Source organism: Myotis davidii, unplaced genomic scaffold (assembly GCF_000327345.1).
Source record: "Myotis davidii unplaced genomic scaffold, ASM32734v1 scaffold271, whole genome shotgun sequence".
In the NCBI taxonomy this organism is placed as follows: domain Eukaryota; kingdom Metazoa; phylum Chordata; class Mammalia; order Chiroptera; family Vespertilionidae; genus Myotis; species Myotis davidii.
In genome coordinates, this window is record NW_006284839.1 from 1451247 (window position 1) to 1461955 (window position 10709).

The 10709-nt window shown below is 34.4% G+C and overlaps 1 protein-coding gene across 1 annotated transcript in view; it reads right to left on the reverse strand.

The window, feature by feature from the left end:
* Positions 1-10709, reverse strand: part of KIF11 (kinesin family member 11) — a 49319-nt gene that overhangs the window by 20240 nt on the left and 18370 nt on the right. Inside the window, exons 10-16 of the mRNA XM_006755093.2 lie at positions 9915-10003; positions 8164-8251; positions 6449-6637; positions 5608-5815; positions 4480-4652; positions 2089-2214; positions 1454-1612 (exon numbers count right to left, since the gene is read on the reverse strand). Coding sequence (XP_006755156.1) covers positions 1454-1612; positions 2089-2214; positions 4480-4652; positions 5608-5815; positions 6449-6637; positions 8164-8251; positions 9915-10003 — 1032 coding nt within the window. The remainder of the gene's footprint in view (positions 1-1453; positions 1613-2088; positions 2215-4479; positions 4653-5607; positions 5816-6448; positions 6638-8163; positions 8252-9914; positions 10004-10709) is intronic.

Sequence of the window (10709 nt, forward strand, 5' to 3'; positions counted from 1 at the left end):
AGATGTTCAGAAATGTACATAATTGTTTTGTTAGTGCTCACTTAGTAAACTTGCTTCCTTAAACAGGGAAATCAAAGCATCCATGTTAAAATATTTTTCAGATCATAGGTATTTTGTTTGTTTTTAAACATTTGATTACTAATTTTAAACATTTCAAAAACAGTTAATTTATAAAGAGTTGATGTACCTTAGAATATATGCCTAAAAAATTCTAGGCAGGTGTAAGGTAAATTCCCTATGCTGAGGGTATAAGAAATTGCTGCAATTTCAAATTGCCGGAATATATTCAAGAAATATATAGAAGATCCCCTCAAAAATAAATGCCTTTCAGGCAATATAATCACCACCAGCACCACTGTAGGATGATCTACTCTAAATACTGATTCATGCCCGCCTAGCCAGTTTGACTCAGTGGATAGAGCGTTGGCCTGTGAACTGAAAGGTCCCAGATTCAATTCTGATCAAGGGCACAGGCCAGGGTTGTGGGCTCGATCCCCACTGGGGGCCTTGCAGGACACAGCCGATCCATGATTCTCTCTCATCAGGGAAGTTTCTATCTCTCTCTCCCATTTCCTTTTTCTCTGAAATAATAAAAATATATTTTAAAAAATACTGCTTCATGCTTGTGAGGGCTCTTTGTTTCCTCATTAGAAAACTGGGCTAGTAATAAAGCCTGTATTTATACTGATGGGAGAGATTAAACACGTAAGTTGCTCAATAAATGTGAAGTATGATTTTTACTAATTTCTGATAGTAATCATGTCTCTGATAAATTTCATTAGTATTAATTAAGAAACTGAATAATATTATTTTAAAGTTGCTTTATTTCTTAGCTAAAAATCTTGGATATATTATTCTTCTCATTTTTGGTGATATGGATATGAATTCCCTCTCCCTCACTTTCCCCTCTAAAAGGAATCCTTCACTACCCACTACATTATGTCAACAGTTTTACTGACCAAAGAATTCCGCGATGTAGTAATAACTTTGCTTAATAAAAGTTTAGACATTCTTTACACTAAGGAATAGTTTACATGGAGGACTATAAATTATTAATTACATTTATAATCAATTAATAAAAATTAAGAACTGTATTAATTTATTACAATTTAAATGTCTGACACCGATGGGACAGAAATTATAAGAGGAGAGCAGGGCATAGTTTATGAAAGTAACTATACATGTTACCACACAAAAAAATAATTTATCAAGTTATAATGTAGACATGCAGGCTCATTCAAAATGCTTCATGTAGCAAATCCTCAAATATTAACTGATCAATAAAAGTATTCTCAATTCTTTTATATTAATTACTGTTATAAGCAATAGTGGCTTTGGTATTTTCAGGTTTTTAAAATAGTTATAAAGCATTCATATTGTGTAACAGGGATTATCAAGTTAAAGATCATAAAATTTTCTTTTTTACACTCCCCACATCACCTAAATAAAATACCTGTGAATGGGTTTTCTTTATTGTCTTTAGTTCTTCCGTTAAATTTTCACATAGCTTCTGTGATTCAGCCAAGGAAGAAATTGTATTTTCTTGTAGTTCATGTAAATGGTCACACAGTGTACTGAGAAAGCCATCCATTTCCTTTTTCTGATCTTCTATCTTTGAAGAAAGATAATTAATTACTTTCTTAAATTAAAAAAATTTTTTTAATACATACAAAATAGAAAAGGTAGAAAACATTGTGTGAAGTCCCTTTTTCTCTCCAGCTTCTAGAACCCCAGTCCCATTCCCACCTGAGATGATACCATTTATAAATACTTCCAGACATTTTATGTATAACTAGGCATATATGCATACATGTATAGATGCATTATCTTCCTCACCCACTTGATAAATTATGATAGCATGCTATATGTTACTTTGCCAACTTAAACATTTATCTTTATCATTCCCTCTAATTTTTCTTAGCCAGCATACTGCTGACTACATCAATGGCAGAGAGTATCTTATCTCCTCCCTCCTCTAGATTCCTTCTCAGAACGCATGGATTTTACATGTAAATCTCCAGGTGTGGTTTCAGATAGTTATTTTCTTAAATAACAATTTGATTTGGAGATAATAACAACATTTATTACCTTATTAGCCACTGTCAGTGAAGTCTTGAAAATATGCTTTAGTTGACTATTGATTTTCAGTATAGCCAACACAGTGGGGGATAAAATTGTTTCCAGTGAACTTAGAAGGTCAGTCTTAAGTACATTCTGGTTTTAAAAATAAAAACAAACAAGTTTTAAAAAGAAAAATAATATTTTCGCTTCCATAAATCTGGTTAAATATCTTAAATACTTTGTTAACTAAACACACACATACTAAAATCCTAAGTGTCCATTTTCTATTCTTTAGAACAGTGGTTCTCAACCTTCCTAATGCCGCAACCCTTTAATACAGTTCCTCATGTTGTGGTGACCCCCAACCATAAAATTATTTTCGTTGCTACTTCATAACTGTAATTTTCCTGCTGTTATGAATCATAATGTAAATATCTGATATGCAGGATGTATTTTCATTGTTACAAATTGAACATAATTAAAGCATAGTGATTAATCACAAAAACAATATGTAATTATATATGTGTTTTCTGATAGTCTTAGGCGACCCCTGTGAAAGGGTCATTCGACCCCCAAAGGGGTCATGACCCACAGGTTCAGAACCGCTGCTTTAGAGCCTATTTGTTCCCAGAGCTTACATTCTGCATAAGTCACTTAATCCTGCCTATAGTAATTAAGAAAATGACAATTTACCATACAACAGATTCCTGACAGTCTAATGCAATGAAAGTCAGAAGAATTCAGAGAAGTTGAAAATGTAGTGTACATTGAGAGTTTTACAAAAAGGAAAAAAATATTCTGACGTAAGCTCCTTTCACTAGGACATGGGTGAGAAACTGTAACAGAAACTATTAGGCCCAGCCAGCGTGGCTCAGTGATTGAGCATCGACCTATGACCATGAGTTCACAGTTCAATTCCTTCAGAGCATATGCCCAGGTTGTGGGCTCGATCCCCAGTGGGGAACATGCAGGAGGCAGCTGATCAATGATTCTCTCTCACAGATGTTTCTATCTCTCATTCACGCTTCCTTCCTCTCTGAAATCAGTAAAAAAAATAAAAATAAAAGAAATTATTAGTAAATACTTAAAAAGCTACTGGTATTCCTTGGGAAAGAACTATCATTCTAATTTCAACTTATTCTGTATGAGCAGCAGTCATCTCTGACTCAAGCAATGCTTATGACTTGGTTTATAACATGGTAGAAGAATTAATAAATACAGATGATCACTTAGTAAACGAATCAATTTCTAAAAATTAAATATTGCCCAGCCAGTGTGGCTCGGTGGTTGAGCTTTGACCTATAAACCGGGAGGTCACAGTTTGATTCCGTCAGGGCACATGCCTGGGTTACAGGATCAATCCCCAGTAGAGGGCGTGCAGGAGGCAGCTGATCAATGATTCTCATCATTGATGTTTCTATATCCCTCTCCCTTCCTTTGCAGGAGGCAGATGAATCATTGATGTCTATATCCCTCTCCCTTCCTTTCTGAAATCAATAAAAGAATATATATATGTATGTGTGTGTGTATATATATATATATTTATAAATACATATATATTTAAAAATAAGTATTAACAGTATCTTTTAACTTTGTCAAGCTTGGGTGATTAAAGAAATCTATCAAAAATGTCATACAAGAATTAAATCTAGGCAGAGTGTCAACTAACATTTGTAGCATGTACTTGGATCATGTTCAACAATATTATTTAACTCAAAAAGAGAGGCAGAGAGCCTACACAAAAAAAGAAAACAAAGTAAGTGATATGGCCAAGAACTTCCTAGATAAATCATACAACTATAAAATAAAAGAGTATATATAATACAAATCAGGTAATATTAAGTATAATTAGATTAGTGACCTTTATAGAACTATGAAAAACAGCCTTATAATTATAGCCTAGAAGGGCTTGATCACACCGATCTGACCTCACAAATTATTTTATGTGTTTCTAGAATTCTATCTTCTAAGTTATTTTTCTCGCACATATTTCTGTATTAATGTAGTTTTAAAATTAACCACTTAACATCTCCTTCTGATTGAGTCAATGTAACACCAGCAGGATGATTCCAGGACCCAGCGGAAAACTAACTTACTATTTCTGAGCTAGGTGGCAGGCCATGGGTCCCTTGAACTCATCTGTAGCTAAACCTACCCTTTTGAGTTATTAGAAGTGGTAATGTTGCAAGATAAAATTGAAAAAAATTTGGTTACCTGTAACCAAAAGGTAATTATATGCATTTGGAAACTATTCTTTCTGGGAAAGAAAAACAGTGGAGAGGATTTGTCTTTAAAATATAAACATACTCTGCTAAAAAAAACTGTAAAAAGTAAAGCTAAGATGAAAGAACAGTTAACATTGTTTTTGAGGACTTAGCAAACATAACCCTTCAAAAATACTTTAAAATATTTACTAACAAGCAATGTCTGAAGTACAGTTTTACTTTCTTCTGCTAATGACTGTTCTTCTAATATCATATTAGAAATCTGAGAAACATGTTTAGACACATTTTCTGGAACAGATGAGAGAGATCCAAGTGCTGTTGTAGTAATGGTGTCTAATGCAAAAACACTGGAAGACAGCAGGTTACCTGTAACCAAAAAAAAAAGATGTGAACTTTAGCATTAACATATTTAAATACAGTTTGAACCACCCCGAAGAGATTGGCAAAACTATATCTCTGTTGTGGAAATTCGTCATAACAAATAAGTTTAACAAAAGTAAGTGTCTTACTACATAAGCAAGGAAACATTTTAAGTATAAATTATATTTGTTCTACAGTATTCTGTAAACAGTTGACAAATCTATAGTATATCAGACCCATAACTATAACTCACAGTAAACAAACAACTAGAACACTCTAAAATTAATCTCTAACTAAAAGTAATATACAGTACTACAATAAGTAAAAGAGATTATAGAAGAAAAGATAAACTAGAAATCAATAAACAAAATTTATAGCATTTGGCTTAAAATTACTAGACTCTAGGTGATTTAAACAATTTTTACATTTTTGCATCTCCCAAATTTTCTATAATAAGGATAATACTTCCGTAATAAATAAACTAATACTTTGGAGGTTCGCAACGCCCCCACCATGAAGATAACAATAATGGTTTGGTTTAAAATGATACATAAACATATTCTGACAATACGGCAAACATTCAAGATGTATGTTCTCAAAAGAAAAACGATGCAAAATGTTTATGTACAGAAAATTTTGAGAAACTCAAGAAATTTAACAGCAGTGTCTATAGAGAATGGGAGAGGGTCAGGGTTAAAGGGACTTTTACTTCTAAAGTTTAAACACTTAGTTATTGTTTAATAAACATGTTATTTTATAGAAAACAGGAAAAAACAGCCCAAGTAAGATTTGTTTTCAATTGAAGGCAGTGAAAGTATTAACCTCTAGTCTGAACATAGTGTGTGCATGGGAAGAACTGTGACACTGTCACCTGAAATTTTTTATATTAAACTATCAGTTTTGAAATTAGTCTCCCACTAAACACACAACAACTAGAATCATTAGAAATGCTTAAACTTACCAAACAAGGTCTTGTGAAGCCCCAGCATGGTCTTTTGTTTTGAGCTGCCATCCCTTATTAATTCTTTCATGTTATTAAACAGGCTGTTCAGATTTTTGCCAAAAATATCTTGAGCTTCTGCGTTGTGCTCATCAACTGCCTTCTTACGGTCCAGTTTGGAATGGAGACCAGACACATCTTTTGTGGTTTCTTCAACTGTGTCAAGCAACTATACATTATTTTTTAAAAATAAATGTTGGTAAGATGGATATGAAAAAGCCGTCCACAAAAGTATCTGTGCTACATAAGGATTGCTCCTATTAAGAACTTGAAAGTTTTATATATTGCATCAGAAGAAATTTTTAAACTCATGCTAATTAACCTATGACTGTTTATTTCCCCTACCATCTAGACAAGAAAAACTGATTTTGCCAATTATAGTAATTATACTGCCCTACAAGTTTTTTTGCATATTATGCGTTCCTATTTTCTCAAAAGTATATTAATAAAAAATTAAATACTTTCAATAACTTCCATCATTAGAAGGTTCTAAAATCTTGATTACTGATTAACTTCAATCATGACCTTAGAAAAAAGTATTACATCATTATTGTAAATGTCCATAAGGAATATTAAAGTCATGTTCTATTTTCAAAACTTCTGGAAGCTTTTTCCTTAATCTAGCATCTCCAATGAGGAAAATTTAGATAAAATCATAAAATAACATTTTTTAAATTAACAGAAATGTGAATTTCGGGTGAATAATAGAATTTCACAATTAATGCTACAGACAGCAAAGTAATTTACTTCTACCCATTCGCTAATTTCTTCAATGCAAATACAATCAAAACAAAGGACAAACCTTGCTGGCAGTATCATGAAGTTTCTTCTCAGTACTTTCCAAAACTGACGACACATACTCTTCTTTAACAAGCTGTAATTTAGTTTCTTGTAAATGTTTCTGAGTGGTTTTAAGTTCCTGTGTCTTATTTTGTAGGTCAGATTTACACTGCTCAAGTTCATTTTTATTATCCACAAATAATTCTGTAACCTAAATATAATACATTAAACATTTTTTAAAGAATTAAAGTACTGAACTGATTGGTGAGACACCTGGCTAGTTCATAATATAATATTAGAAGAACCAAATTATTTCCATGCAAAACTGTAACAAGTTGTAAGTTACAAGGGAGGTTAGTACATTTTATATGGCATCTGGTTTCTTCTGTAAGTTAATTAAAAACAAATAAAACAGGTCTAGTGTAGTGGTATTAATTCTTCGGGATTTATCCAACACTACCAATATGAGGCTGGCACAAAAGAATCAGGTCTGTACATCTAAGTTATTTAACATCTGTTTTCTCCCAACATCCCATTCCCTCATCTGATAAACACATTAATGAAAATGTCTCAGCATTCACTATTTTTTTTTTTAACAGCGTGGAGTTTTTTTTGTTTGTTTGTCTATTTGTTTTTTTTTAATATATTTTATTGATTTTTACAGAGAGGAAGGGAGAGGGATAGAGAGTTAGAAACATCGATGAGAGAGAAACATCGGTCAGCTGCCTCCTGCACACCCCGAGGGTGTGCCCGAAACCAAGGTACATGCCCTTGACTGGAATCGAACCTGGGACCCTTCAGTCTGCAGGCTGACGCTCTATCCACAGAGCCAAACCGGTCAGGCAGCATTCACTATTTTTTAATGTATATTTTTATTGATTTCAGAGAGGAAGGGAGAAGGAGAGAGAGATAGAAATATCGATGACAAGAGAGAATCATTGATCGGCTGCCTCCTGCATGCCCCTACTGGGGATCGAGCCTGCAACCCAGGCATGGAATCAAACCCGGGACCCTTCAGTCCGCAGGCCGATGCACTATCCGCTGAGTCAAACCAGCTAGGGCTCAGCACTCACTATTTAGCTTGACCAATAAAATCACACATTTCAGTTAATTTCTTGTAATGTTGCATTAATGTGTCAAAATAGTTTCTGCTGTGACCAGTAGCTCAGTTGGTTAGAATGTCATCCTGATATGCCAAGGTTGCAGGTTCTATCCGGGGTCAGGGAACATACAAGCATCTACCAATGCCTGCTTGGTGTGGGTCAGTGGTTGAGCACTGACGCATGCACTAAGAGGCCACCAGTTTGATTCCCATTCAGGGCACATGCCCAGGTTGTGGGCTTATTCCCCAGTGGAGGGCATTAAGGAGGCAGCAAAGCGATGTTTCTCTCTCATCTATATTTTTATCTCTCTCCCCCTCTCCATTCTCTCTCTCTAAAATCAATAAAAACATATTTTTAAAAAGATTCAATCAATGAATACATAAATAAGTGAACAACAAATTGATATCTCTGTCTCTCTTCCAAGTTCCTCTCTCTAAAAGCAATCAATAGTTTAAAATTTTTAAAAATAGTTTCTTCATTACAATTGTGACAAAATTATGATGCAACTTATTTTCAGTATATGGGTCAGTCCGATATACTGAAAAAAATCTTAAAAATATAGATCCCTCACATTCTGAAATTTTCTTTAAATATTTGCTTTTACATAATATTCAATATTGTTTGGAATGCTTACCCTACTTAGCTCCTCCTCAAGTGCACCAATTTTTTCCATCAATTCTACAATCTGGTCTTCTTGAACAGTTAGTTTTCCATTCATGGCTCTGAAATAAAGTTTAATATGAATTTAACAATTAGCATTTTTTCCCCTAATTCCTAAACAATTTATTCTAACACAATTGTGGCAGCTACACATCAGCTTTGCCATTTGTCACTATCATGAAAGTGGAGCCTAGTGCCAATAAGCAATACACACAAATCGCAAAAAACGAATGTATTCTTTGTCCTTGTTTAAAGTTGTTTTCCCGTTATCTCCGTTTTGAAACCGAGAATCCCTACCCATAAGGGAAGAAATGTGTGTATATAAAATTTGAGAAGCAAAGAAGCTAACGGAGGAGTTCAACTTACATAAAATAAGAGGTGGGGGGAATACAACCCAATTGTCTGTAATCAGGAATAGAGAACATAAACAGGACACAAAACTGGAGAACAGAATTAAAGTATGGCAGAGCAATTACACCTCTCACTGCCTACTACACCCAAATACACCTCAACACACATGCCACTATCAAACCACCACAGAAATCCTCAGGAGAGCAAAGGACTGTTCTCTAGAGCAGATCCTCAGCCTCCGCCCTATTGACATCATTTTGGACCAGGTGACTCCGGTCCACTTTAATGGGTCTCTGATTTCTTGAGCATTAGCAAGTTTCAGAAGTGAATGCTGTCTTTCGTATTCTTCATCTTCCAGTTCCTACATAACTACCAACAATTTTCTATTCCACATTGTGCTAAATGGCACAGATTCTTTTGTGAATACAAATTTTCTCAAATTATTAGCTGGAGATATTGTTTATTAAAGGAAAAGTTAGAACTGAGGTGCAAAAGGAGAATTAGTTCTAACAGTCTTTTTTATTATTGTTCATCCTCACCCAAGGATATTTTTCCATTGATTTTTTTTTAGAGAGAGTGGGGCGGGGGCCGGGGGGAGATTGGTTGCCTCCCACATGTGCCCCAACCACCAAGGTCAGGGATCGAGCCTGCAACCAAGGTATGTGCTAACAGTCCTTTGATTAACTTTACTTTGAACAAACTACTCCAGGGCTTTAAAGAGTGAACAGATTAGTGGTTGCCAGAGGTTAGGAATCACTGGAGAAGAACGTGGATATGAATATAGAGTCAGCAAGGGGGAGATCTTTGAGATGATAGTTCTGAACTACACAAATATACAAACGTGATAAAGTGATAGATTTATACACATACATTGTACCAATATCAATTTCCCAGTTTTGATAATGTAGCGAAGTTACTTAAGAGGTAATCAATTGGGGAAACTGGATGGAAAATACATGGGACCTCTTTGTACTCTTCTTATAATTTCATGTGAATCTGTAATTATTTAAAAAAAAAAATAGCCCTGGCCAGTGTGGCTCAGTGGTAGAGCGCCAGCCCTCACATGGGTTGGATTCCCAATCAAGGCCATGTGGCTGGGTTTCAGGTTCGTGCTCCACCCCAGTGTCTCTCTCCCCTCCCTTCCACTCTCTAAATAAATAAATAAATAAATAAATAAATGGGGGGGAAAGTTAATATAAAATCTTTCTAAACTGTTTGATAAGTACTTGTTAATATCAAAAGAAAAACAAGCATTGTAAAAAGAACAACAAATAAAGATTTTATTTACTGTCAAATAAGTAAATTTTACTTTCAACAGCCTGTTATCAGAAAATACTTATTTTTGGAAATTAATTTCCTTAGCTATTGGCTTACCTAAAATTCTCTTCGGAAATGTACACCCCATTTTTTTCACGGGCTGCAGCAAGATCTCGTTTCAGACGCTCTATCTCTTCTGTATATTCCTACACAAGAAGAATATTGTAGGTGTCAATATAGAACAACATTTTTTTAAATCTGGTTTGGGGACGAAATAAAAAGTTAGCCCTTTTATATTTTTTAAATCATAAAAATGTATGATAAAAAAATAATAGCCATACTTTTCATTCGATATTAATCTGTACAGAATAGTCTTTCAACAGCTTTCAAAGAGCCTTTAAATTTACTCATTATAACAATATGAGCTTCTGAAAAAAACACCACGTAATCTCCAGTACCTAGGTTGGTCTTCAAGTAGCATTTCACACTAAAAAAACACATATCAGGATTTTTTAGAGAAGTATCTAACTCTAGAGTTGGGGCAAGAAACATTCAAAATAAACCTAGAACATTTTGTCAAACAAAAAAAATAAAGCTTATGATAATAAAAAGGGCTCAAGAAATCACTTGGAGAAAGTTACCACAGGTCAAAGGAGAAACAATTTGATAATCACTGAGGATAATAGCTACAACAGATTAACACAAAATTTTAAGTTCATGAGTTTATAATGACAATAAGAAAGCTGGAAAACCACCCTGGCACAGTTGGTTGGAGCATTGTCACATACAGGTTTTGGGTTCAATTTCCTGACCAAAAGGCAACTAATCTCTCTCTCTCTCTCTCTCTCTCTCTCTCTCTCTCTCTCTCTCCTTCCCTTCCTGTCTCTCTCCCTTCCTCTCTCTCTAAACTCA